The sequence below is a fragment of the Anarrhichthys ocellatus genome, unplaced genomic scaffold, assembly GCF_004355925.1.
Source record: "Anarrhichthys ocellatus isolate YVR2014 unplaced genomic scaffold, GSC_Weel_1.0 scaffold3, whole genome shotgun sequence".
NCBI classification, from domain to species: Eukaryota; Metazoa; Chordata; class Actinopteri; order Perciformes; family Anarhichadidae; genus Anarrhichthys; species Anarrhichthys ocellatus.
Window position 1 is genome coordinate 16,542,319 of NW_022280033.1, and position 27,210 is coordinate 16,569,528.

At 45.1% G+C, this 27,210-nt stretch overlaps 3 protein-coding genes across 5 annotated transcripts in view; 1 reads left to right on the plus strand and 2 right to left on the minus strand.

Annotated features, from left to right (window-relative positions):
* Window positions 1-6,884, minus strand: part of sec23ip (SEC23 interacting protein) — a 23,298-nt gene extending 16,414 nt beyond the window's left edge. Inside the window, exons 1-17 of the mRNA XM_031875849.1 lie at window positions 6,526-6,884; window positions 5,311-5,804; window positions 5,035-5,242; window positions 4,712-4,905; window positions 4,454-4,543; window positions 4,259-4,379; window positions 3,758-3,847; window positions 3,513-3,654; window positions 2,768-2,976; window positions 2,573-2,670; window positions 2,214-2,372; window positions 1,850-1,945; window positions 1,593-1,760; window positions 1,353-1,508; window positions 899-1,001; window positions 594-776; window positions 348-510 (exon numbers count right to left, since the gene is read on the minus strand). Of these exons, the coding sequence (XP_031731709.1) occupies window positions 348-510; window positions 594-776; window positions 899-1,001; window positions 1,353-1,508; window positions 1,593-1,760; window positions 1,850-1,945; window positions 2,214-2,372; window positions 2,573-2,670; window positions 2,768-2,976; window positions 3,513-3,654; window positions 3,758-3,847; window positions 4,259-4,379; window positions 4,454-4,543; window positions 4,712-4,905; window positions 5,035-5,242; window positions 5,311-5,804; window positions 6,526-6,658 (2,807 nt within the window). The 5' untranslated portion in view covers window positions 6,659-6,884. The remainder of the gene's footprint in view (window positions 1-347; window positions 511-593; window positions 777-898; window positions 1,002-1,352; window positions 1,509-1,592; window positions 1,761-1,849; window positions 1,946-2,213; window positions 2,373-2,572; window positions 2,671-2,767; window positions 2,977-3,512; window positions 3,655-3,757; window positions 3,848-4,258; window positions 4,380-4,453; window positions 4,544-4,711; window positions 4,906-5,034; window positions 5,243-5,310; window positions 5,805-6,525) is intronic.
* Window positions 6,885-7,157: 273 nt separating this feature from the next.
* mcmbp (minichromosome maintenance complex binding protein) lies at window positions 7,158-14,792 on the plus strand. Of its 2 annotated transcripts, XM_031875859.1 has the most exons (16): window positions 7,158-7,313; window positions 8,283-8,374; window positions 8,500-8,640; window positions 8,782-8,823; window positions 8,920-9,009; window positions 9,174-9,309; window positions 9,705-9,850; window positions 10,001-10,098; window positions 10,178-10,353; window positions 11,411-11,534; window positions 11,663-11,780; window positions 11,885-12,050; window positions 12,194-12,327; window positions 13,019-13,183; window positions 13,410-13,498; window positions 13,770-14,792. In XM_031875859.1, the coding sequence occupies exons 1-16, from the start codon at window positions 7,253-7,255 to the stop codon at window positions 13,894-13,896; spliced, it is 1,905 nt and encodes a 634-aa protein (XP_031731719.1). In that variant the 5' UTR covers window positions 7,158-7,252; the 3' UTR covers window positions 13,897-14,792. The 2 variants fall into 2 exon arrangements, with proteins under 2 accessions (XP_031731719.1, XP_031731726.1); XM_031875866.1 differs by lacking the exons at window positions 13,410-13,498; window positions 13,770-14,792 and having other exon boundaries at window positions 12,414-13,111.
* On the minus strand, window positions 14,220-25,938 carry inpp5f (inositol polyphosphate-5-phosphatase F). Of its 2 annotated transcripts, none has more exons than XM_031875836.1 (20): window positions 25,487-25,938; window positions 23,881-23,961; window positions 23,228-23,364; window positions 22,476-22,604; window positions 22,125-22,292; window positions 21,971-22,027; window positions 21,560-21,758; window positions 21,144-21,323; window positions 20,819-20,886; window positions 20,382-20,506; window positions 20,198-20,275; window positions 19,871-19,991; window positions 19,431-19,559; window positions 19,142-19,259; window positions 18,868-19,066; window positions 18,710-18,781; window positions 18,555-18,628; window positions 18,251-18,379; window positions 18,089-18,176; window positions 14,220-17,930 (listed from the first exon to the last, which is right to left on the minus strand). In XM_031875836.1, exons 1-20 carry the CDS (start codon window positions 25,581-25,583, stop codon window positions 16,769-16,771), a joined length of 3,411 nt encoding a protein of 1,136 aa, XP_031731696.1. In that variant the 5' UTR covers window positions 25,584-25,938; the 3' UTR covers window positions 14,220-16,768. The 2 variants fall into 2 exon arrangements, with proteins under 2 accessions (XP_031731696.1, XP_031731687.1); XM_031875827.1 differs by having other exon boundaries at window positions 22,125-22,310.
* Window positions 25,939-27,210: the final 1,272 nt, after the last annotated feature.

Sequence of the window (27,210 nt, forward strand, 5' to 3'; positions counted from 1 at the left end):
TTATATATATATATATATTTTTTTTTACAGCTGGTCCAATCGGAACTTGGAAGAAGTTATTTTTCTTGAAGTTTTGCAGATACAGCAATTTAAAAATCGAGACTTACTGTAAAAAGTGCCTAAAAGTCAATCCAGCAAATAGTTGGAGCTGGAACCATTACATTCTTGGTATTTTTGTTTGATAAAGTATTTACCGATTCATTTACAATTTAAATTTCAAAATAATAGCGGATACATCTTCTGTTGATCGACTAATCATTTCAGCTTTTGTTGACTGAATCCGAAACTTTATCGCTAACATGTGACCAGGCAGCGGAAAACAGCCTGAATGAAGAGGTTCTATGTACCAGTAGCAGAGATGACTCTGGAGGGCAAACAGGTACTCGTTGAAACTCTCGATGGGCTTCTCCTGCAGCACGTAGTCGATGCGATTCCCTCCATTCAGCATCCCCACCTTCACCTCAGGCTCCTCCTCCTTTAGTGGCTCCGGGCTCTCTGGGATCTTATGATCTGTGAGAAACCAGGATGGAGTTATAAATATCTCACAATACAGTAATAACTCGATTGAAGAGCCACAAATGAGAGAAACTCACCCTCCCGCGCCTGCTTCTCCTCTTCTTCGATCTGATTGGCTACCATGGCCAGCTCGGCCTGAAGCTGGGCAGACGAGGTGTGAGCGCGAGCGAAGTCGTTGAGCGTCTGCCAGGCGCTCCTGAGGGAGCTGATAAAGCCGTGCTTCAGGTCGGAGCCCATCCTGGTGAGACTCTCCTTCAGCTCTGCGACACAAACAGATTCATCACTAAATCCATCCGCAGGGAGACGAAGACCCCAGCAGCCGTCTGGTTGTAAGGGCGACGCAAGCAGAAATATACGGAAACACGATGAGCGAGTGTCGTACCGAGATGAAGCCTCTTCCTCCCTTTGTGGTGCGGGATCAGAACAGGCTTGAAGTCCATGTCTGGTAGTATCATGGGCTCAATCCTGTAGGCCACTGGGTCCAACTGAAGGAAAACGAGTCATTGATGAAGCCATCCGATAGTAACGCATACAGTGACTCCGCTTCACTGCTTTCATCACAATTTAATTATATATTTTAGCCTCTTAGTTTGTACTTTCATACAGAGTAACTAATGTGTAGGGTTAAGGGGGAATTACTATGTTTCTGTGACTTTAATATGCAACACTCTTAAGTAAAAAGACTAATTTTAAGAATTATAGCTGATGTCTTTGCACACTACAATAATATGGAAAGACTTGCAGTTAAAAACAAGAGAAACGTGCTAAAATAATAACTTTTGTAGCTTATTCAGCAGTAATTCCTTCAGGATGCACAGGTTAGACGAGCTGCATACCGGATGGTAAATATTGAAGAATCCTTTGCACGTGGGCAGCTGGTACGTCTCTTCGATCTTCTCCAGTCCCCGGACTGTCAGAAACATGCCGATTGGCGAACCCAAGGCGAAGAAATTAATCGGCTCAAAGTCCAGAGCGTGGTAAACCACCGACACCTGCAGAGCAAATAATGTTATTAAATGTTAAGAAAAGCTCAGAATCAGTTTGAACATGAATCCCTTATTGTGTTTGAAGTTTACCTGCCCAGTGCCAACTTCAAAGTAGTTGTAGTCGACGTGGATGGAGCTGCCCACCGGAAGCTTCTTCACAGAGGGATCAGAAAGAGCTTCAGCTGCTGGTGGCGGCGCCGCGACCTGACTGACCTCTTTGAGCTCCGCCTTCTTCTCCCGGGCGGCTTGACGTGCGGCCTGCAAAACCGAGACAGAGACACCAAGGAGTGCGTTAACCGCCACCGTCGGTTTGCGAGCCTCACGGGCACTCGAGAAACTTCACGTACCTGCTTGTTCACTCTTTCTTTGACAAACTTGGCGATCTTCTTCCTGGGACCCAGCGGGATCCCCATCTCCTTCAGGTCCTCGATTGTGCACATAAGCTGAAAGAAGCGGGACAAAGTGAAACAGCCACCAACATCTTACAAAGAAGAAGAAGAAGAAGAAGAAGATCAAAAGATGAGCTGCTACCAAATTACCTCCCACATTTCAGTACTTAATTACATTTAAAATGTTCCTCCATGACGTCAATCAGATCTTATTATTATTTATAATGTTGGCCTTTTTGTAAACCACAAACCCCTCCTTGACTTACCAACGTAAGGAAACACGTTTGACTTTATGACAAGCAAAGGAGGCTTTTATTCTTACAAAAGATTCAATGTCAATCTTCTCCTCATCGAAGGTGTTCTTGTACTCGGTCAAGCCCAGGTGTTCCAGCATGGCGGAGAGATCCTCAAACTCCTCCCCGTCTTCTTTGGGCTCCTCTTCCACAGCTGGAGGGGTGACGGCATTAGTTCCCTGTGTCACCTGATGGGAGAGGCGGAGTTTACAATCGTGCACTGCAACGTAATGATCCATTATGCACACCAGTGTGTCAAAGAGCTGAAAGCCATTTCTGATCAGTTATTACATGCATCACATTCAGTGGGGAAATGCATTTTAATAGCAAAATCAGATGTTTGATAGATGACACGTTACTGTTTATGTTCCATTAACTGGTGTGTGACCTGTTTGGTGTGTCCATTAGCAGTGGGTAGGATTGGCATGGCCAGTGCAGAAGAGCCAGTCTTCTGATTTGACAACAGGTCAAAGAGAATCAAGGAGCCTGCGAGTGCAGAGGAGAAGCAAAACAATCCATGTGAACCACAGAAGACAAACACAAAGCCAGCGGTGTAGAAGCTGAGAATCAACTGGTTTGGTACCTAAGCTGTGTCCGGCCACTGATGTGCTTCCTCTGTAGTCTGGGTTCCTCATCATGAACAGGGCATAAATTCTGTTAATCTCTTGGGCAACTGTGTCCATGATGGTCTGGCAGTAAGTGGGACTGTTGTAGAAGAGCACGTCTAACAAAGTCTCATTTGTAAAGTGACGTAAGCGCCCAGTGCTGGGCAACGTAATCTTCTTTATCCTCCTGCAAAGAGAAATAACAAATGTGGCCAGATTATGATTAAGAAATAAAACTATATATATATATATAAAAAATATATAAAAAATATATAAAATAGGACAAGTCTGGTGATGTTTTTCTCATTGTTAACAAATCCCACAAAAAATCAAAACCAAAAAGTATTGTCTGACACGTCTTCTTCCTCCATGCTACAGAGCTCTTTTTTCAAATACTATTAAAACACATCAATGAGCCACACTGGTCCTTCATTACCACACTACCACCCACCCACCCATTTTTGAAGATGTGTAATAGAAATGCACTTTGGGCAGAGTGCCACAGAGTATTGAGAGACAGACAACTGCACTGTTGGGTTTGGTCTATTCATTTGCCGTCAATAAGAAAATGACCTTTTGTACATTGAATGAAAAACTGACTTTGAATGCATCCATGGATCCACTGTCATTTACACATACATCCTTAAGGAGCATTAACTTCTAAAGTTTGCATTGATCATCATCAAAAGCTTCTACAGTCCATGTCAACCTGCCTCTCCTCACCTGTCCACCCCTGTGGCGTCTCCATGTAGCGCCGTGTGCCACTGGACGGGGAGGAACTCCACCCTGCTGATGGCGTGCTCGTCCAGCGGTATGTGGAAGTGACTGTGCAGCAGCTTCAGCGACACGCTGCGGAAGTCGTCCACTGAAAGCACAGGGATTACTTCAGTACGGCTTACTTCAGGAACACCGTCACCGCGGAGGCTACACCAAATTCTGGCCAACGGCACGATTTGTTTGGCACTCACCACACTCGACCATGCTCCGGAACCTCAGGTCACACACGGGACCGATTCCATGAACCATGAACACGACATGATCCACCTTTGCGAGCTCACCTGAAACAGATGCAGAGGACGGACGTGTCATTCCACACGATCACTCATCGCCCTGTTAACATCTCAACACGCACCTAAAATCTGAACTGTGCTAAGTCACAATTAAGCTGCAGTACTTAAACAGCTGGACATTAAAACGCATCTCACACAGTTGAATCGGACTGAACTGTTCCTCATAAAACAGATTGACGGCTGGCACTTCCTCTAATGTCTTATGAGATGCATCATCTCACTTTATGATGTCCTGACAATTTATTTTTTCTATGTATCAATGAGCTCAGAGTTTATTACCATTTACATGAGGAGTCTAACATGACATAGTACACGCTGACTTTTATGTTGTTGTTGTCTTTCAAATAAGTGCCTTCACTTCAAATTAAATGAACTGGGGGCACAGAGGAACTTGACTACCATCTGGTACTTCATCATGGTCATCATCAATCCCTCTCTTCACCACTCTGGGCCTGGTCTGCCCGTCCTGAGTTGTGCCCCACTCATCTGGCATGGAGGAGGGCTGAAACTGCACGATCACCTACGGAGGCCAACAGAACTCATTAGGTCGAACTGACAGGATGAATCGTTTACTCTCATCAGACTGTGGTTTACCTTCGGATTGTGCATGACAATGGTCTCTCCTGATGGGAACTCCAGTTTACGGTGCCACTGGTTGGTAGACACGGCTTTCTTATATTCTGCCTGGAGTTAAAGTCATACTGTTTAAGTATATAAAGTGGTTTATAACACAACAAGTGCACATTAAAGTTGATGAAAAGGAGATATGTTTTGCCTGGAAGTGGCAAGATGTTGTCCCTCATTTGATTAAGACAATAACTGTTTCTGGTCAAACGTAGCAGTGAAACGAACCTCCAGCTTGTCACTAAACTCCTCAGAGTACGGAATGAAGCGACTATCCGTGTCCCCTTTGTAGAACCAGCTGCAGCGCCGGACCTCCGTGGGCTCCTCTTCCCAGTACACCGCAGTCCGCATGCGGTCATAGAGCTGCACGTCGTACCGACCTCCGTCCGTACGTATGATCACATTTTCTGGGTCCGGTTGAACTGGAAGAACAAAAAAGGCCCACAAAGGCATCAGAGCATCTCACAGCTTCATTGCTCTGTGACAGCAGTGACACTGCCACGGTTACATGCTGTGATTTCTCTGGAGAAAAACATTCATGGTCCACACACCTGAGTTATAGGTCTCCTCTAGCTGAAGAGAGTCAATGAGACTGAAGGGAAGCCAGACACTCTTTGACTCCACTTGCTTGCAGTAGAACCAGTGAGGCTGAACAGCCTCATAGACATTGTAATTGTGTGGCATCATGGGACCAGCAGGGACTATCGCTCCGGCAGTGGTGGCTGTAGGCGGAGGCTCTTGAAACTGTGTGGGAGGAGGCTGAAGAGAAGAAATCATATGAGGCATATAGCTGGTTCTCCGTTATTAGTATATATACACATACACACCTTTGTGAATGTGGATCCTGACAGCGGGAATGTCTGTGGCGGAGAGCTGAGAGCATACGGATTCTGCTGAGGCGTGTGTGTTAGTGGCAGGACCTCTGGAGCTGGAATATAGGGCCGGGCTCTGCTGCTGGTGGGGGTGTGCCGGTACGGGTTATGACTCTGTGGCTGCATCTGTGGAGGCGGTGGGGTCATCGTGGCGGGGGGAGGAGTGTGACGCCCCATAGGGCTCTGGTAAAGTGCACTGCCGAACGCTGGAGGTGCAGGATGGTTCATTTGGGAGCCCGGCGGGGGTGGCGGAGCCACGCCGACACTGCTGGGAACAGACGGCGGGCCCGTTGATGGGGCCGGCGGCGGGCATGGCGACTGGCCGATGGCTGCGAACGGGTCACTGCTGGTTACGGGGCTGGAGAAGTAGTTGAACGTAGAAGGGGCCGGCCCATTCCCAGAGGTCTGACCTAGAAAGCTGTCTTCTTCTCCAACATCAGTGGAATCAACTAATAAATCAAAGCAGGAATTTGAACAGTGACTACATGTATTTGAGACTCTACAGTACAAGGGACATCCAAAACAACAGATACCTTTAAACACAACAGAGGAAGTGGGCATGTCCAAGAGTCCAAGGGGACATCTTATAATGTCCAACAAAACTCCAAAGACATTCTATTTACAGTGATATAAAAGATTACAGATTTAAATAATTTATGGATTATCAGCACTGCTGACGATTTCAGTTTAAAAAAAATGTATTACTCAATAAAACCATTTCATCTCTATAGTACATCAGTACATCTACAACAAACACCTGCCACTGAGGATGTTGTGAAAGTGAAAACATTGTATATACAACCCAGACTACAGCTAAAGTCTGCTAGTTTGTCATTAGTGTTTTTAAGAAGGACTTTAGTTTGTCAGCTGACGCAGACAGAAGGACGTGGCCAATTTAAAGACATGTTTTGATGACTCTAAAGTGGCTGCTAATCCTCCTCATGTAGCACCACACAGGGTACAGTGTGTACAACACACATCACTGTCAACTAGGCTCACTTCTCTGACAGACGATCGTCAGCTCAGACACGCTGTTTCTATCCGTTTCTCTCGCTTTCACACTGAGTGACAGCTGACAGTAGAGCAGGAACCGGGGTTAGCTAGCTAGCTTAGCCTGCTAACGACACCGCTAGTGTTCAGGACGTTTCCTCGGTCGGTATTTCATCTCACCTCCTGACAACACTGCTGGACCAGTGGCCTGACTCACTGGCATGAAAGGCAGATTGAAGTTAAACTCCGGAGCACCGCTGAACAGTAAATTTGCACTGGTGTTGGCAGCATTATTATTCTTTCTATCTGCCATTTTCCCCTAAAATCACACGTAGCCAGTGACGTTGCAGCCCGGCGTTGACCGCTCGGTTCTCCAAACGGTGGTTTCGCTGCCCTCACAGATTTCACCGACCTCTAGAGCATTAATAGCGTATTAACATAACACAGGACGGCTGAACACATCTTCTATAGGTCTGCTAAATCCACGTAGGTTGTATGACCGTTGTTCGTTGGTTGTAGGAAAAACAAACACTTCCTCTCACTACTGCCGCCTACAGGTCAACCCGTTCAACTACAGCGAGCACTGTCACTTTGTATCATTACTATGGGCTGAAGTAATCAATGCTATTTTTAATTAAGCATATTATAATAAACGAGTATACGGAATACATGAGTGGTCTCCTCACTATACCACCAACCTAAACTAAAAACACCCCGCCCGGTTACAGCTCCGTGCTCCGGTTGGTCCCCGTGTGCAAAACAAACGAAATACGCTCTTCGACTGGTGACGCAAATTTCCCGCCCTCACTTCTGCCATCCTGTGTGTGAGAAAGTAACCAAATAAGTGTTTTGGACGGATATTTTATTTTGTTATATTTTATATTCTCCAGACGCTAGTCAGTGCCTAATGATGCCTTCCTCACAGGACTGGATCAACGACCCTGTCGGTGTTGTTGAAGGGATGTTTGGTAAGAGACGCACCGGAACTTCACTCCTTTGACAGCGAACTCGTGAACCTCGCGAGTTAGCTGTATGGCTACGGACCATGCTAGCGACCATGCTCCTCACATGTAGCCCTTAGGACATATAAAATGATTTAATAACATGCGGGTGCTGTGTGTGCAGTTTGATCTGAAGAACTCTGTGCACATCCACATTAACAGTCCACGACATGATGCATTCACGGGTCTTTAAAGTGTCTTAAAGTAATTTAAAACTGTGGTAACTTCTCCGAATGCACTGAATTGGTTTGGATATAGATGATTGTTAGAATTTTTTGTTCTAATAACAGCTTCAGAAGTTGTGAAATATAGTGTTATTTCTTTGTCAAGATATGAATGATGTTCTGTTCAGCTCCTCTTATCCACCAGTAAAAAGAACCAGTACCTGACGCTGATCATTATTTCACAAATACATGTTAGAAATCAAACAGTCATGTTTGAAGTACTTGGATCATTGAAAATACACATACAGACATAGAAACATACAGTAAAAGTCATCAATGTGATGTACTTTCTCACTTGTAAATAAAGTGGACAATATTGATATGTATTTTTATACTCGTCAAACCGAATTTTATTCATAATAATATAATATTTTTTATATTATAGTTTAATTTGGTTAATGATTTGACAGTCATGGGCAGAAAAATTACAAAAAGGCCAATTTCACAGGAAAAAAGTAGCTATTTTGAGTAAATGTGTCATAGTTCTTCACACCACCATGATTACACACTGATTTTTGTTTGTTTGTTCATCCCATGCTTACATTATATTTTATATAAAGTAACCAAGCTGAATGAAAACGAATCACTGGTATTCTCAAAGCCGAGGTTTTCTGTTATTATCCAGGGCCAAATTATTTGAAATGAATAAACTTAATTAAACTATTTAAATGTTATCTGAAAATAATATTTTGCTCTCGTTGATTATTTTTAGCTGCTTCCCAGAACAATCCAAACTCTGGATGGGAGGCGAAAGCGGTTGAATTCTTTAAAGATCACCTGAAGGAGAAGGACGCTCACACCTGGGTAACGCAGCTCTCCGATGCTTTCCACACATACATTCCACAGAGATGCAGAAGATGCCTGTACACGTCAATGTCACCGCCCCGTTTCAGCGCTCCTAAATGACGACCACCTTCATTTTGGTGCAGGTCCCGTCTTTAAACGATGTCCCTCTTCACTACCTGAAGCCAAACAGCCTGGTGAAGTTCCGTTGCTTAATCCAAGACATGTTCGATCCGGAGTTCTACATGGGAGTGTATGAGGCCGTCGATCCATCCACAAAGGCTAAAGTAAGCGCTTCCTCTACCTCTCCTGTGCAGCCATACATGTACAGCCCTCTCATGTGTGTGTCCTGTGTATGTTTCTTTGCATTCACAATGCATGAGACGTCATCACAGCATCATCTTATTTTACTGTCTGACTGCCCCCAGGTGTTGCGATGTGGGAAGTACAAAGATGTGACGGAATGCGGGGTAAGTACCGCTCAGCTAAACCACTCAAGAGATCCATAAATCCCTCAATTCAGCTTCAGCTTTGCTCACACACACGTGACACGCGTTTACCTCCAGGTGGATTTTAACTCCAGGAACACTGTGACTGCAGAGAGACAGACTTTCTACTGTGTGCCGATCCCCGGAGAAAGTCCCTGGGTGAAAGAGATATCCTTATCTTGTCCAGATTGTGTGTGTGTGTGTGTGTGTGTGTGTGTGTGGAGATGCTCCTCAGACAGGATTTTTGTCGCGTGTGCTTCGCTGCACCTGACTGGTGTCGGATGTATTTTTTTTAAAATAGTGCGCCATAGTTTTCCTTAATTCTGTCGCACAGCTATGCCGGCTCCAGCCAAGCACGAGTGGTTCCCTCCACCTCGTACGCACCGACGAGACAGAAACGCAGCTACGAGGACGACGACGACGAGGACATGGACACTCAACCGCAGAAGCAGAGGGAGCAGCATGCTGGTATGAGCTGCTGTTTGAAGGGAACATGGAGCAGAATGCAAAACAGAAGCTTTGTCCATTCAGAGGTTTACTGCTGTCAAGGTGTTTTTAATAGACGCAAGTCTCATAGTTAAGTTTTCTTCCCATGGAGATACAAATTCACCTTGGGAGATGAAGGTAGTGTTTTACAGCATTATGCACTCCTCTCTATCTGCTTGTATGACCCACAGGTGAATGCAACATTCTGTTGGAAGTGTAGGAAGCTGCTAATTGCAGCAAGTGTAGAGAGCTGGTACACCAGAGATGTAAATTATTACTCACATGAAATGACATCTTAGATTATTTAACAATAAAAGTATAAAGATTGAGGATATTTTGCCATAAATGCAGACTGCCCCCCCCTCCTCTCGCTGCAGGTCCTCAAAGTCCATCAGAACATCACGGCAATGGTGACTGTAAGCGGCGGGAGACAGAAGCTCCTTCCAGCCAGGCGGCATCTGCCTGCCATCTGGACCTCAACTTCCCCCTGCCAGGAGAGAAAGGCCCCTCCTGCCTCCTCAAGGTGTGTTTTGTCTCCTCCCGGCTCATTTTCGTTGCCGGGTCAGCGATGCATCTCTCTGCTCTTAAGAGGTGATTTCGGAGACGATACTGCCCGTTACCGGCGGACTGTCCAAGTAGAGGACAGAAGCTAAAATGTGCGTGTTGCTGGCAGGTGTACGAGGACAGAGACGGCTTCAAACTGAACGACACAGTGGAGGTCTTCGGGATCCTCTCCGTCAGCCCTGCTCTCAGCGCGCTGGCCGACGAGAAGTAAGACACGGCATTTAGTTTGATTTCCCTCCCTGGCGTCGATGTGCTTCGTTGCTCACTCTTGGCGTGTTCACAACAGAGACGCCTCCTCGTCCCTCCTGGACCCGGCGGACGGCATGGAGACGGCGGAGGAGCAGAGAGTGCACAGCCCGCCGGCCTCGCTCGTCCCTCGCCTCCACATGCTCTACGCCAAGCCACTGCCACACAACAACCCGTTGCTGCCGGCCAGCGCCGCCTTGGAGGACAACAGTGCCTGTAAGGACCGATAGTAGACTTTTCTTATTTCAACCTCAGTTTTTGAATACCAGGCTATTGCACTACATCTGCGCTGATGTTGCCATGATAAGAAGCTGAACAATCCCCCTGTCAGAAGAGATCCGGGGAAATATTTGCTAAGTCTGCTGCAAACTACCTTAAGGGGGAGGGGGGGGCACAACATTTTGCATCGCCACAATTTTTACAGTGATGTAAATGAGTCTAGCTGCACGTCATCTGATTTGCATACTGATGGTGGGTTGTTTTGATACATGGTGGCCCTGCACTTTTGCAAATGCCAGCGTGTATTCATCCCACAAGAGGAAGCCCGCGTGAGTAAACATCAGCTCAGCAAAACAGATCAATGTTTAATTGTGTTGTTAAAAAAACAACGTGGGCGTTTTTTGGGAAAACATTAAAACACCTTTGACTAGAATATTGCTGTAAACACAAGAGGGAATATAACGGGCCTACATAATAAGTAATATCAGAGGATTATCAGCGGTGCCTCTGCAAAACCCTGACAGTCAAAATATTCCCTACTAGTGTATCTTTCTTGAGCTTACACGATATTAATGTGTAATATGAATCCAGCAGCACTGGTGCTCAGTTATACTTCTACACACTCCGCCTTGTCATGCTGTATTACACACTGGGTCAATGCTACGTACTATGATGATACACGGGCTTCGTCAGCTTTTTACAAAGACGTCAAGTCAAGTGACGCGTCGGCTAATCGACTACTCCGTCAAGATAAAAATGTATCAATACTTTAAAAAAATCTGTCAAGCAAAAATGCAAAACATTGTTAAATGTGATAATTTGCCTCATTCATCAATTGGTCAGATGCAGCAAGGAAGACAGTAAACAAACCAGATAAATGATATAGACTCAATGGGGACATTGATGTTTTCGTGTCGGCCGCTGTAGTTCTTCACGCTTGGCACACGACAGAAGTTTCTGTTGGTTGCAATCTGCTTCCTCACCGCTAGATCCCCCACACTAGACCTGTAGTAGCCGGAGGGACTTGTTTTAACTCTTTATCCTTCCTCCTCAGTTTTATCTTCGACCCTGAGCGAGATGGCCGCTGTCAGGGCAGAGCTGCTCGCATACTTCACTCACATCCTCCTGGGAGACGCGCTGGCTGCTGAATACCTCATTCTGCATCTCATTTCTAACGTGTACGTCAAGTTAAATCTGTTATGTTGAAGTGGGAACCTTACCGCCTTTTTTGTTGCTTCATGCTAAAGCCAAAGGAGCTTTTTTTTTAAAAATTTGAATCCACAATGCGGTTAATTCTCTCTCGTAGGTACACTAGACGGGACGTTCTCCCGCTGGGCAAGTTCACCTTGAACCTGAGTGGCTGTCCGACTGTCTCCTCGTACACCGAACGCTTCTACCAGATCATCCAGCAGCTCGTGCCGTCTGTGAGGGAACATTGTCACTTTCAGCTACTGCCAATACTAAGTTAATGAATCTTATTTATTTTAGTTTCGAATGAACGTCAACTAAAGTCCCCCTTCCCCTGCAGTCGTACTATCTGGGCATGACCCTCCAGAATATGAACCAGATGCGGTTAGTGCCAAAGAAGGACTATGTGGCCAACCGGCTAGTGAGCGGGGCCCTGCAGCTGGCCAGAAACACTTCCCTCTTCCTGGACGAATCCCAGCTGGAGCAGGGACAGCTGGATACAACAGGTGAGGCTTCTAGAGACCACGAGGGGGCTACACTGAGAGGAGAAGTTGAATGCCCTACCTGCAGGCTGTAGACACTGTCGGTAGGATTCAATTGAAACGCTAAACAGGCTTGATCTTCTTCTCTGTGTGTTTGTGTTGTGTAGGTGTGCGCAACGTCACGGCCCTGGGGAACCTGATCTCGTGGCAGAAGGTTGATTATGACTTTGACTACCACCAGATGGAATTCCCCTGCAATATTAACGTGCTCATCGCGTCAGAGGGCCGCTCGCTGCTGCCGGTGAGGATAAAGAGGGATGAGGCGTGCAACTGTAGGACAAAAAACTCCCCCCTACCCACCACTGATTCCCCCCCAATCTGCCTTAGACTTAGGTTTCGTTCAGCCCCTCATGAGATGAGCCACATCTGATGCTGGAGGTTGTTTCCAGCCGGCGTCACGCTGTCATCTCGGCTGCCATTGGTCGGCTGCAGCGACCCCTCCAGCCGGCGGCTTTAGCTCGGGTCTCACTTTGTTGCGAACAGCCCGAGGAATGTGCCGCGTGCTATTCCTGTGCGTTGGTCTAATGGGTTGTCATGGTGGCAGCTGCGTGCCAAAGGAACAATCCTGGGAGAGGCGTCAGGCTCGGCCATCTATTAGTCCCGCAAGTGAAGGGCAGCGCACTGTAAAGCACTCCCAGGGCTGATTAGAAGTCAGCAGTGCATGGCCGTGTTTACATTGAATAGCGATTGGCTGATGATCAGCTTGACTGTCCAGCTGCTCGAGTGCTTCACGGTCAGCCCGCCACGGCTTTGCTCCTGTCTGGCGGGCTTTGAAGTTTTGACAACATGCCAAACTAGGCGTGCACGCAGCAGGCAGAGTGGACTTTTGCATAGCAACCCGTGTGTGGAAAAAAAAAAAAGAAAAATTAAAGATGCAGTTAGCTGTTCTTCCCTGGCACAGTGATAATATTTCTTTGTCCGTTACTCCACAGTCAGACTGCCGGATACACCTACAGTCTCAGGTCGCCCCGCGCGACATGGACGAGTATCTCGGCAGCATCCACATGCATCCGCAGGCGTCACAGCTGAACAAGTTCAGAATGTACCTGAGCGTGGCTCGGCTGCTGGACTACAGCATCTCTGATGAAGTGACGAAGGTGAGACATGCTGTCGTCTTCAGCCCGAGTTGAGTTGCACACAAGTTAGTGAGATAAACTCTGGGGGGGGGGAAGAGTAGTATTCATGAAATGTAATCAGTGAAACTTGGAACTAGTTGCTTGCAGCTTATTTGTTCCTCTATGTACCTACCAGGCGTGTGTGTTTATGAGCAGTCTGTTATGTGTGCATTAGTGTCCTTTAACAGCTTGTTTCTGATGTCCTCAGTCAGTTGAGGATGACTTTGTGGATATGAGGAAGGACGACCCCCAGAGCATTTCTGCTGAGGACCTCCACAGGATGCTCGGTGTGGCGAGGTGGGCTGTGACTGTTATATAAGTTACTTTATCTAGTGAGAACAGCAGCCTGCAAAGCCTTCTTTAAAAGTGTTAAAGAAACATAAGCCATTATGACCAACAATGGAAATGCCAGATATGACGTAAGCAGGGACAAGGGGCTTATGAGACCAAAATAAGAGTTGTTTAATACTTTGAATCACCGGTCGTCTGAAGGAGCGCCTGGGCTGGGACAATGAAATGTTCTCGCTGTATTTGGAGTATTAATTAGCGTGTCTGACTCCGTCTGCAGGTTGCTGTCTCTGAGCCTGGGACAGACCTCTCTGTCCAGAGACTGCTGGCTCAGAGCCAAACACGTCGAGATGCTGCGGAGGAGCCGGATGGAGCAGCACAAGTGCGTCAACGGCAACGAGCCGTGATCGGCGCAAACAAGATGGCTTTTTTTTGCTTTTTGATACCTAAAAAGTTTGTAATAAAGATGTTTTTCATGTGTCATAGTTCACGTTTGTTCAACTTCTTTCAAGAACCAAGTTGCAGACATTTGGATATACTTTTCAATTAATTTGTGAGTTCGTGTAGTATACAGTATATATAGATAGTTTCTAGAAAGGCAAACTGATATGCTGGCATGGAGACTTGCTGTTAATGGATTTGACAATAAACCCATATTTTTTTTATTCCAATGAAATATGTTACGAGACAAAGTGTACAGTGCATTTCAAGTAAAAACACTCGAAGAGGATAAGAATAAATAGGATACTTTAATATACAATCTCAGTACACCGTGGAAAACAATGACAGTCAGTTGGTAAAGAGGAACGATGACCACAAACATTCAAACGTTAATGGTGCTAATGGTAGAAAAATGTGTGTAAACAGTGCAAATCAAATGCCTTAAGACCTCCGAGTCACATGACAGTTTGTCGTGGTCCTAACAGGACGGGAGGACAACCACAGACAAAAGGAGGAGGTGGTTGCAAAAGCACTTGGTGTGAAAACAAAAAAGAAACGGATCAAATAGAACGGACAGCTTCTGCATATAAAAGACAAACACTGTAGCGTTGTGGTCGATATTGGGAATGTTGAGGATTATGGTTCCTTTCAGCAAATTTGGGACATGTGTCCCCGCTCTGCTTGAGAACTGCTCCAGTGTTTGCAATCCTGCAGGAAGTTTAAAAAACAAACAAAAACCCTTTAAACCTCAGCATTAAAACTTTGCATTACAGCTATTACCTTCAAGCTTTGGCAGCACCACACACACTATCAGCAGGTTCAATAATAACTATGATGTAGCAGCCAAAGCAGCCAAGGCTACAATCTCACTCAACACAATTATAGTCCGATAAAATACACAACTATCCCACTTCTGATCTGCTGGTGAGCAAGCTGAATGCAGAAAACAGGCAAATATAAACACAAAATACGGAACAATCTATCTTGGGATATTTCAGCTCAAAGCAAACCAGATAATTATTATTCCTCATAAATAGACACAGATATACAAAGCAGTGTGACGTGATGAGACAACCTTGGTTCATTATACTGCAACAAGGTCATGGAGGACAACAGGTGACTAACGAGACAAAAACTTTTTTTTTGAGGTTAACGGAAAAAAGTGTATTCAATATAACTACGTTGATGGCTTCATAGCACATAAATATAAGTAGGGCTCTGAGGCGAGCGCTCCTAAATACCAGCAGCAGGGATGCGCTAATGCACGCACGCACACACACACACACACACACACACACACACACACTTTCCTTGTATGTTCCAGTGGATGAAATATCCCAAGATAAAGCTCGATGACAGACAGTAACCCTGAACATGATGGTTTATACAGTACACCAAATGTAACGTGTAAATGGACTTAAAAAAGGTAGATTTAGCCATAAATACCTGATATACATAATCCCACTTCCATTCCCTGTTAAGGCAAATATGCCTTCAGTTTGGGGGAGTGCATAAAGCGTCAGTGTGTCTAATCATTGGATGGGTGCAATTGCATATATATATCTACTATATGCTACTCTCCTGTCTTTGTCGTACATGATGCACAACGCAGGCCGAGGACTCTGTTCAAACAAACCCTCGGAGTTCAGAAGTACAACCGTTAGCTCTATCAAACAACTCCAACCAGTGGTTTTCTGGTTATTCGTGGTTAGCCATGACAGGACTGGGCGTTCTTTTCAAAATATAATGCTCATACCTCTCTGACCTTATTAAGATGCCACCCTGCCATCAGTTCAAATAAAGCTTCCGGGAAGGCTGTACTCAGGGAACAGATGAACACACGATACTCACTGTACATATCAACAACCGGGATACTCTTACGAAGGTCTTGTGTTCTCATTATTTCTATAACGGCATATCTTCTAAGTTACACTGGACAACATTGATATCACATAGGATAACTACTGACAGTATGTCGCCTGGCTAGTTTCTCACAGCTATACAAAGGGGAATAGTTAAAAGATATTTGGTCGGATTCTACAACAACTGTTACAAATCGAGGGCTATTACGAGGCCTATATCACAAACGCCAATAAGTGACCCGCACCAACAGGACGACGTACAGTACATGATAAAGTCAGCTTGGTCTTTCAACATACAGCTAATGTTTTACCTGCCTTGTCAAGACTCAAGTTACCGTTACCCTCACATGCGAGCACTGCGGGTATAAGAACCTGTCAGACTAAGGAGAGTGACATGTTTACATGCACAAAATACAAGTACACGAGTTTAAAACACCGTCAAAACCTAAATATGTTCTTTCGTCTTGTTATTTGTCTCTTACGGTAAACGTAGTGAAAATATCCTTGAAATTTGATAAGAAAACTGAAGTTATAGAAGGATTTCCTTCAAAAAGGTAGCAATATTTCTGGAGTGATTTGGGATTTGGATGTACATACATTTATTTCAATCAAATATTCTACCGTCTAAAATTGGACATGGGAATTCTAACAATAGTTTTGAACACCTGACATTGTTGCATGGTAAAAGGGATATGAGCTAAACTTCCCTTAGATCAAAACAACTGGACAAGACAATTAGTGCTCTCTTCAGAGTGAGGGAATCCATAATGATGTGCACATAAACATGGCCACTGTCATGTTGGGCTTACATATATGTTTCTATGTTCTGTACAAGAGCCACCATTAACTAAAGGGCAACTTTAAGAGCGCGAATCTTGGCCGAGCAGTGACGCTATGTGCAAGCTTTTTGCTACTGCTACCATACAAGAAGTTTCTACACAGCGTGTGACTACAAAGTCTTGCTACAAGGAAAGCACTAGATCTGGATGATCCTGGTCTGGCACTGTGTAAACATTTCCTTCAGCTCGTTCTCTTGGGCTTCGTTGACAGCATCCGGCTCTGGGCTCTTCTGTACCTTCGCCACGGCAAAGTTGATGCCCTGGGTGAGTCCCGCCTGGGTGAGGCTGGCCACCTGGACCATGGAGCTCTTGATCTTGGCAAAGGGGGACACCACTCGGCTGCCGTTGCTGTCGGCGGGTGAAGGGCCCAGGCTGCCCTCCATCTGTGAACCCAGACTCCTCTGAGAGCCTCCTGAGGCTGCAGAGCTGGGCTTCTGGACAGAGAGGAGGTTGGAACTGGAGGCGGTGGAGTCGACGTCTAGCTGGGAGGGCCTGGGGAGCTGGGGCTCCTCCAGTTCCTGCTGCGGCTCTGAGCGCGGCTGCTTGTCCGAGTCTGCTAGGGTCTTGTTCTGCACAGGAACCGCAGGGTGGAGTGGGGGGGCAGCGGCTGGTGGCTGCTCTCCAAACACCTCAACGGGTTTGGTCTGTGCGTCCTGGATAAACTGGTGGCAGTAGGCATCAATAGGAGTACCAAAGTCGATCAGAATGGCTTCTTCGGCCACCGAGGCGGACTCTGGGGACTTTTCATCACTGATTTGAGAGAAGCTTTCCTGCTTCCCGTCACAGCCGGTGACTCTGATGACAGAGGGGATATTTAGCTCCATGCTGCCAATAGACTGGGAGCGACTGCCCAGTCGTGGGTTTGATGCTACAATGCCGCAGCTGGGCAGCACATAGTCCACGTTTTCTAAAGAACCAGAACACGGGCGCTCTGGGTCAGAATTATAGGAGTCAGAGTCGTCTGAGATTTCAGAGTGGCCGTCTCCGATATCTTTTAGGGCTCCTGTGCCAGGGTTGTTATCTGATGTCTCCAAGCTACTATCAGACTTCCACAGGTTGACATGCATAGTTGGCTTTAGGAAATTGACTTTGACATCAGGCTTAGAGAAGGTGCCCAGCCTCCCGAGGGGCTTGAAGGGGCCAATGTTTACGTTTGTCTTGGTCTGTTTCACTCTCTGGTTGAGAGAGGAGAACTTGTTGAGGAGGAAACTTTTGCCCTGAGCTAGACCAGAGCTACCCTGGACCTCAGCAGGTTTGTTCTGGATGCCCATTATATCCTCATGAGGTTTACTCTGCCGCCTGTGACACAAACAACATTAAGAACTTGAATCACAGCTCGCATCATTGGTCAGAAGTTAAAAAAAGTGCGCTATGATGGCTGCAAATAGTCATCTTCATTACATCTAAATCTGTGAAAAAGACTAAAGCTAATTATCTTAATGAGGACTAGTACTCACCTATCCAGCCTCTTTTCAACCACAAGCAGGTCCAGCCCTGTGGCCTGTTTAGTTATGCGAAGCATCTCAGCGATGCATTGTAATGTGTCTGAAATACATCAGAATGAAAGTCAACCAGTAAATGCAGCTCACGTTTACAGAATTTTAAGAATGACTTCCTACCTCTTCCATCGTCCTCAGGATTCCGCGTTGCTGCTCTCAGTGTGTGAAAGTATCCACTCGTCTCTTCACTCCTGTAATGCAGACGCATACAGCAGAACTTCGGCTTCCCAAACAGAGTGGGCTCCGGACCTGCAAAAGAAAACGCAACTTCCATTTTTAGTGATGTGCCTTCGCTGCATGAATCATAAACGGCCGGAGATATTGCTAAAAGGTTACTGAGAAACTGTTCAGCACACTTTTAGGAAGTGTTGGGTGACTCAGTGAGTGTACAAGAACCCTCACTTCTCCTTTGAGTCAAACTTACCAATTTCGATCTTTTCCAAACCCTCTAAATTGAGACGCTGGTATTGGTCGACTTTATCCGCTTCTTCATCGTAGCTACGAGAAAATAAACGCAAACATAAGTGAATCTATCACAACGATCTCTAAAAGAACAATGTCGGTGAAAGTCAGACTTACTAAGCGATGTAATAAGCTTTGTCAGACAGAAGCAGCAGCACATCCACATCTTTATTGTTTGCATCAACGAGGCTGGTGGGAAATGGGAAACCGGTGTCATGGAAACGACTGTAAACTTAGTATAAATAGTGCAAAAGACATGTCAGGTAGCCGCTAACCTCATGTCACAGTTGATGAGGGCCCAACCTCCATGGAACTTCTCATCGTCAGGCAGCAAAAGCTGCATGTAGGTCTGCAGCAGGAGGCTGACCTGCTCCTGCGCTCCCCTCTGGCTCTCCTTCTCTTTCTCTTCATGCTCCTTCTCCTTACTGAAGATGGAGTACAGGTCCTCCGTCACCGGCAGGCCCATCATTAGGTCTGCAGGGAGAGGAGTCGATCAATGGGTGCGATTACTTATATATACGGCTATAAAAGGTGTCTGTTTTTCCATACCGATGACAGCTTGTCTGTAAGCATCTCTGAAGCGGTTCAGATAGTAGCGGTTGGCTGAGTTCACGCCATCCTTCATCACGCCAGCCAGTTTCCTCTCCCCTGTCCTGGTGAAATCTCCCTAAAACAGATCAAACAGTGTCTGTTAAATATACCTTTGACTTGTGATTTCAGTCAATTTCTAAGTCCAAAAAGGCTCAGTTCATATTTATCATTCTGATGCGTTTAATCTACTGAAATAGTCTATGCTCTGTTGATTTATCAGATGTGAATGTGTGTGCAATGATGTTACCTTGAGCGCTGCCGTGCCTGCGTACTGCCTGCTGATGGTGTCTCCATTGTTGGCCCACATGATCTGATAAATCTTGTAGCATTTGGGAGGCAGAGGCTGTTCTGGAGGCATCACACCCAGTTTCTTCAGCTGCAGGAAGACAAGAGACATTTTTGTCCATGGGGTCTGCCGTTTAAACTGAGAGTGCACATCATGATGATGATGATGATGATGATGATGATGATGATGATGATTCACTCTGCATCAGTGGGAAAGGTCCGTCTTTATTTCTTTTATTAAATTTCTACTTTTGTAATCCAAGCTTTAGAGTGTGTCATATAAAATATGTCAAGGGTGATATTCTATATTATTAATACAGGCATCATTTATAAAAATATGACTTCTTTTAAAAGTACATATTAACAGCAAAGCTGTCAGTCCGGACCGGGAACAGATCTCACCTGTTGTTCCATCACTGCCCGAGCAATAGCAGCCTGGACCACGTTGGTCCTGTCGAGACAGTCCATACAGTTGACTCTGAAGATGCCCTCCTGCTTGCAGATGACTCCGGCCTGATCCACCCTGACAGAGGAAGATGCATAGATCACAGGATGCATTCATGGATTACAATCTTTAATCCAATAACAAAATGGATCTCTAGCATGCACTACAGCCTGCTGGTTCATTGTAGTTTTCTAACTAAATAAATCATATTAGATGAAGATAAGCAATAGACCATGTTATCAGCATTTCTCTGAAAGATCACAAAATACTGACATGCCACTTACCAGGCCCACTTCATGTCAGTGATGAGATCAGAGATCGCATCCGTCAGTACTTGCACGTTCTCAAACTTCATACCTCGGCTGAGAAACAGGATATAAGAAGCATAAAGGGGAAGTACACGTATGAAAAAGGAAGACTGCATTCATAACCAGTTTCACTGTTGACTGAGGAAAGCGTTTCTCTTACCAGTGCTCGTGAAAGTCAAATGAAACGTATGTGAGGTTTGGGTTGTTGTAAAGCAGGACTTGCTTCAGATATGCGTCGCCAATTATCTTCTCCCGTCCGGTTTGATCCACCAAGTTGATGATGACCTGAAGAAGACGATACAAAGTGATGTCATTGAGCCTCGCGTGTAACATCTGCCCCTCTAAGCCGTTCCTTTAGATCACACCGAGATGCTAAATGTTACAGGAAGTATGACTAAAGAACTTTCAGCTAACTCATCAATATTAGTCAGGATGCTCCGACATGAAGCACATGGTCGTTTGTTAGTACACTGTTTGCATCCACAGGTGACAGAAAATGCACATTTGTGATGAATAAATACACAAAACAATCCTTATACAAGACTGATGCAGTCAATAACTATGCTAAGCAGATACACTCCGGCACAGCACACACACCTGCGTCTTGTAGAGTTTAAGCTGTTCTTCAAAGTGATCAGAAAAGTAAGACATGGTCTCCTTCTCTCCTGAAACAGACACATATGCATACAAATGACTTTTATATAATTGAACCTGGCTAAAGACACCAAGAGAGCTAGTTCACAGATAACTTGTGTGACACCCAAAGAGAACACTGGTACTGAATGAAATGTATTTTTTTTTTTTTTTTTTTTTTTTTTTTTAAAAAAAGGTACAACTATGAAACAAAATAAACTGGAAGTGCACTTCACTCAAACACACCCTCTCTATTGGACTGTATGCACGGTAATGTAGTTCTGCTGACCTTTCTCTAAGCGTGGCCGGGGATTGTAGCGGTACCCCGCCTGGCTCCAGAAGACGGGCACGGAGCCACGCGTCTGTACAAAGGACAGAGTGTGGCTGTGCACGTGGATCAACTGCTCCGTCTCCACATAGTTAGCCACACGGCCATCGGTATCCACTCCTCTGCGCTTGTACCGCATCCCTTTGGGAGAGGAGAAAGCATCCGCTCTATTCAGATTATTTATATCACAGATCATGCTTCAATGGACCAGAACAAAAATTAATTGTTTGCCGAGTTACTCAAAGCCTTTTGTGGAAGGACCCCTATGATGTGGGAACAATCAGTACTAATTACACAACATTACACACATCTTTGACTCAATCTGATCTCTGGCATGACCTTCCTCTGGGCCAGGCTGACGGTAACCGTAGCTTTACCTGCACGGTGGCGGCTGCGTCTGGAGATGAGGGCCACGGTGAAGCGGGGATGGATGTCATCCACACAGGTGACCTCCTGCGGTGGGGTCTCAGGGCTGCTCCTGTCCTCATCGGGTGTCTCGTTGTAGTTCACCACCAGCTCCTCCACCTGCACAAAGCCCTGGATGATTGGGATCACCCACAAGTCCACCTCTGGCACCTGCAGCATTCATAGAGTTAAAAATAACAGCAGGACAAGAAGATTAAAATGGGGGTTGTCAGGTTGATAATTGAGCACTTTGCATCCACAAAGTAGATAACCTTGTATAACGCAGAGCCGTTAGCCGCTCTAATCACCGAGTATTTTCATACTCGGGGCCAGCTGAGAGAAACAAACCATCATGGTGCCACTCTGTATGGAAGAGGTTTTACCTGAAGGTCAATGATGTCTTGGATCATATGTTTATTCCAGAAGAACCGGTCATCCACCTTTGACAAAGAATAACAATTACTGTAATTTCAGACGCAAGTGTTTTTGCTTTACACTGCAAACATGTCAAACAAAGAGTTGTGATTCTCTCCACACCTGTTTCCATAGGGGTAAGCTGGACTTCTCAGAGTCTCCCCGACGCTGCACAGTGTTTGTCAGGTCATAGGTCATGCTGTAGTAGAAGGAATCCGAGTCCATGAACACCTTGTACAGCTCGTCCAGCAGCCGCCTCTCCAGACGCTCCTTCTCTTTATTTTCCTTGACCTGGAAGGCAGGGGAATACTGGATTGGGCATGTGGATAGAAAAGAGCGATAAGTTGAAAAAGCAAACAAAGTAAAATCCGATGACAACTTCAAAGCCTTTGAAAGAGCGAAAGAAAAGAAAAGCAGTATGCCTGCTTGAAGATAACAGAATACATATTAATAGAGTTACAACAAATAAAACACCTTCTTCTTGATGGGCACAGCCACATTAGATTTGATCTGGCTGAAGGTTTTCATCAAGAACTTGGACTCATCCGGAGACGGGGCCAGTTTCTCTGGTTTATCGATTCCAAAGTGATGCTTCTTGCAAAGCTGAAAAAGAAGATTTGGTATCAAATTTCATTTTCTCAAAACAACATATAAATAAAATGTTTAATACTACCGACTACAAACAGACAAAAAATATAGTTCTCATTTTCCTAACCTAAGGCTGTAAACAGATATATTGATCTAAAGGATTTCTAGGCACAACAGGGGTGGACTGGTCCTCCTGCAGTACAATGACGATGTACGGGGGACTAAAGCCTAACCAGGAACGATCCTCCTCCTCCGTAGTTACTCACTTGAAAATAGTCTGTCTCACCATCCATGAAGCTCCCCTGGAAGACTAAAATCTTAGTAATATTCAACTGCCTTTGCGATCTATTACAGTGAAATTAGATATAATTTCCACTCTAAATGTGCGAGTGAAAAAAAACAATATACACACACGCACAACAGTAACTCATTTGGCATCAGGGTCAGCCTATCAGAGATGAATCATACGCTGATGCACACAGGGTATTCTTGGATACATTTAAATATAATAATTAAATACAATTTAGTATTGTGACAAGCACTGTTCTAATGACTGTCAGGGGGTTGAATGCATGATTAAACCACAAGTGCATGAACACAGCTCCTCTCGTCTCATTACAGCATTAGTGTACACACACCTCCAGCTCAAGCTCCTGAGGCTCTTCGTCAGACAGAGGAATGACGGCTATCTTGGTGATCTTGTAGACTTTGTGGTCGCCTGGTAAAGTGCCCACCAGTGCTTTCTGTCGGATTAATACGAGGCCCAGAGGAAGGTCTGCCAGGAGGAGAAAGAAGATGGGGGACTTGCATCATGGTTGCAGAATTTTTCACATTCTGAGAGGTGTGAAGAAAGCAGCTGCACACCGGTCATTAACCGCAGATATTTTTAATAAGGTAACACGTGACATCTGGTAAACAAACACCCAAACCATGTTAATCCAAGTGAATTAATAGAATAATATAATTGTTATGTGTTTTCTTGTGAAAGGTACATGGTTTGATTGCAAACTTCGTACCGTGAGGCACCAACAAAATCAGATTTATCATCGATGGAATCGTCACCATCAGCTCACTCGTCTTCGTAACGACACACATTCCAAAGCGCTTTAACACATTTTCTCACACCTTTCCTTGTGAGTAAGAAACATGCTATGTACTGGATGATTTAGTTACTCAAGCATCCACTGCACACAGATGGGAAATACTGGTAAGAATGTGGGTGCTCGGTGCAAACGCAATACACAGCTATGGGAGGGAAAATGTTCAAAAAGGTTCATCATTCTCTACTCACCTGTGTGAAGCTGTATCTTTCCAATAACACCTTCTACCACACCCAAACACACTGGATTCCAAGCCAACAGCAGGTCTGTCGCTGAAACAGAAATATGAATATGAAACATCAGAAAAGTGGCGTCGCATAAGCGCTCACAAAGACACGCTTCTGATCAGATAAACAGCCAGGGTGAAAAATGACATATGCAAGCACAGGGCCATGTAGGACGTTCTGTTTATTCACGTTATTTCATGAAAAGGTTTGAGCATGTGCACCTTTTCCATCAGACAGAGCTAAATAATCACACTAAGGCCTCAAACGGTTGTGGTTGGGTGTTCTCATGTTAGCACTAACAGCAGTTTTTAATACCCAGTAAAACACATTTTCAAACACCCGGCCAAGTTTGAAGTCGGTTAAGGCAACGCACAAACTCAGTGACTAATAGAAAAACTGGAATGTTTAGCATTGGTGACGGATTAAATATCATAATGGAGAAAATTGGAAAAATGTGAGGGGCGTGGCTAAGGTTGGTGAACATCAACTGAAAGACAATGACTCTTCCTGTTCGACCAGTTGGAACATTTTGTGTACAGGGGAACCAGCCGAGAGGGCCCACAGGAAAAGTGTTGCAGGAAAAAAAAAGAAATACAAAAATGATTTAGAAACAAAACAATAACACATCTTCACTCAGAACGTGTAATATCACCGAACTACTTCACTTGAGAGTGGAGTGGAAACCCAGTGAGGAGTGGAAACCCTTTTTCCAATTAAATAATGAAACAGTGGTGCAACTAAAACCCTGTTCAGGATGGCTGCACATAGCTTCAACGGACACAGCCGGTAACACGCGCTGGAAGGAAACTTCTCTTTCAGTTCAGCAGTTCTCTCCCTTCAGCTGGGTGCAATTCACACAGCCCCACTGTACTTCATTCAAGACAAAATCATGGCCGATTCTCTGTCCCAGCTATGAGCCACAGCAGCAGCGCTGGAGTTCTGCAATGGGACTAAAGGTGTGATGCCAGGAGCTGCTTTACACACCATCATGCCTGTACCTGTAGTTATTGTAATACGTCAGAATGGTGTCATGGATTTCTAGTAATTCACCATATTAGAATAGTACATCTGTTAAACTAGCATTTCATATGAAATATATAGAATAACCTCCTTACAATCCTGTACTATGTGTATTTGGTGTAAAGGAGAAAGCAGTTCACCCTTCAGTGTGTAACATAAGGAGCAAAGCAAGAAGTTTGGAGTCTGTTTGGGGTGTTGGCACTGCCCGGGATGGAAGCTAGGACGATGATTTCAAGACTTAATGGCGCATCCAACAATTTCCATCTTAGCATTGAACCAGTCAACTTGTTTTGTTTGACGCAGCTGGATAATTTAGAGCGGTTACATTATTACGTTAACGCTTATTTCAGAGATTAACGAGTGACATTTACGAGTGGGAGATTAGACTAAACCGCTGTGTTATAACGTTACATGGTGACAAGAATACCGTTCGTCAACTCCACACAGGCCATGAAACGCAAAGCTTTTATATTACACTAAACAGGTAAAAGAGGGAAGCGTTAGTTTCAGGTAAATGGCTGCAGTAGAGAAAGCTGTCATCCGTACGCACCAGGTTTGACGGTCATGGTCCCGTCTCTCCGGCTGCACCACAGAGCACGGTCCCCCCTCTGGAGAATGTAGTCGTCTTTGGCTTGGAACAGCTCCATGTTGTCCCTTTACGTGGCACGGGGACGGTTAACTAGCTGGCTTAGCAGCCAGGTGCAGGTATTTATACCCGTCCACGTCTCGGAGGTGAACTGTCGCTAGCCAGAGAGCGACTGGCTAGCCACGGTTAGCTCGTACCCCACAGGCTCGTGAGCTACGGCAGCTAGCTACCTCGCGCGCGCGCAAACAGCAGCAGCTAGATGCGTGTCGGATTTGTTTATTCCGTTTCTACGCATACTGGTAATCCAATTCCCGTTCCACTGGAGAAGCAGCCCCTCACACGGTCATGCCGGACACCGTAGAGGCAGAGACACATCAATGAGTGAGCTGTCCCGGCAGCTGCTGCGTGAATTTCAAGACGTAGCCGACAGTTTCCTGCTCTAAACAATAACACGTGACCTGTTCCGTAACAAGTACGGTGCATAAAACTGTTATCATTTAGTAAATAAATTATTAGAGTAATCGTGAATTATATAGTTAATTATGTATATGATGCAATTATATGTTGTTAACTAGAATCCCTATTGTGATGACAGTGAAAATTAAGAATGTGTGGCTTTATCTTATTGGCTTCTAACAGACATTATATTGCCTTTATTTGTCTTTTTTTATTAAATAATGTGATACTTATATGTCGGAGAAAGCTAAACATCATAGTTACATTACTGCTTGTTTAGTGACAGCAGGTTTAATGCCAGTTGAATCTGGGGAAATGTAGGGGATTATATGTAAAACAATCATTAAAAGTAATTAAGTCCCTATTCTGATGTTACAGTTTGAGGTCAATTGTATATAAAAAGCGCAAAAACACACCACTGGTGTCCCCATCCATCAAGGAATAATGGGGGAAACTTGACTCAGTGGAGCTCTGAGGGAGAAGGCTGTTAAACTGACCAAAGGAAACTAAACCAGGCTTAAGTCAGCTGAATACTGTCGGGGACACATCTTCAACTCCTCTGTTGATTGGTGTCAACCAGAAAGTCTTGCTCCTCTTCTACCACACCATAGTTGAGAGCGTCCTGCGGTTTGGCATCTCGACCTGGTTTGGCAACCTCAGTGTACAGCTGAAAGCACAGATCACCCGGCTAACACAAAGAGCCATGAAAATCATGGGAGTCAGACAGCATCCCACACTCCAGGCCATCTTCGATGAAACTATCATCAGACAGGCCCAGAAGATAATTTCAGACCCTACTCATATCCTCCACCCTGAATACCAGCTTCTTCCCTCAGGCAGACGCTTCAGAGTCCCCCAGTGCAGCTCAACCGCTTTAAGAACTCCTTTGTCCCCGTCCATCAAAGCTCTAAATGGCAAGCTAGCCAGAGCTTAACCCCTGTAACACCGATTTTTATTTATTTTTAATATCTTAACTACACACTACTGGTGCGTTATACAATGGGCAGTGTGAAATGTGTTTGTTGGCTGGTGGCAGTCTTTTGCAAGTACTGTAGGTACTGTGTGTGTGGGTATGTGGACTGGCGACAGTCTGTGTATGTAATGTATGTATGCCATATGTTATTTGTATTGTTTTTTTAACAGCAGACATTGTACACTGTATGTATGTTTCCAAGACAAATTTCCTTCGGGACAATAAAGTCTATCTTATCTTATCTTATCTCTCAGACTGA

Bases quoted from the DNA above. Each gene is read 5' to 3' on its own strand.
- mcmbp (XM_031875859.1), top strand. From the start codon at position 7,253: ATGATGCCTTCCTCACAGGACTGGATCAACGACCCTGTCGGTGTTGTT. The intron at 7,314-8,282 runs GTAAGAGACGCA...GATTATTTTTAG, and splicing joins TGTTGTTGAAGGGATGTTTG to CTGCTTCCCAGAACAATCCA. The intron at 13,184-13,409 runs GTGAGACATGCT...TGATGTCCTCAG, and splicing joins TCTCTGATGAAGTGACGAAG to TCAGTTGAGGATGACTTTGT.
- inpp5f (XM_031875827.1), bottom strand. From the start codon at position 25,583: ATGGAGCTGTTCCAAGCCAAAGACGACTACATTCTCCAGAGGGGGGAC. The intron at 19,992-20,197 runs GTAAGTGGCATG...TTCCTCTGTCAG, and splicing joins ACTGACATGAAGTGGGCCTG to GGTGGATCAGGCCGGAGTCA. The intron at 19,260-19,430 runs GTAACATCATTG...GATCTGTTTTAG, and splicing joins CAGGCACGGCAGCGCTCAAG to GGAGATTTCACCAGGACAGG.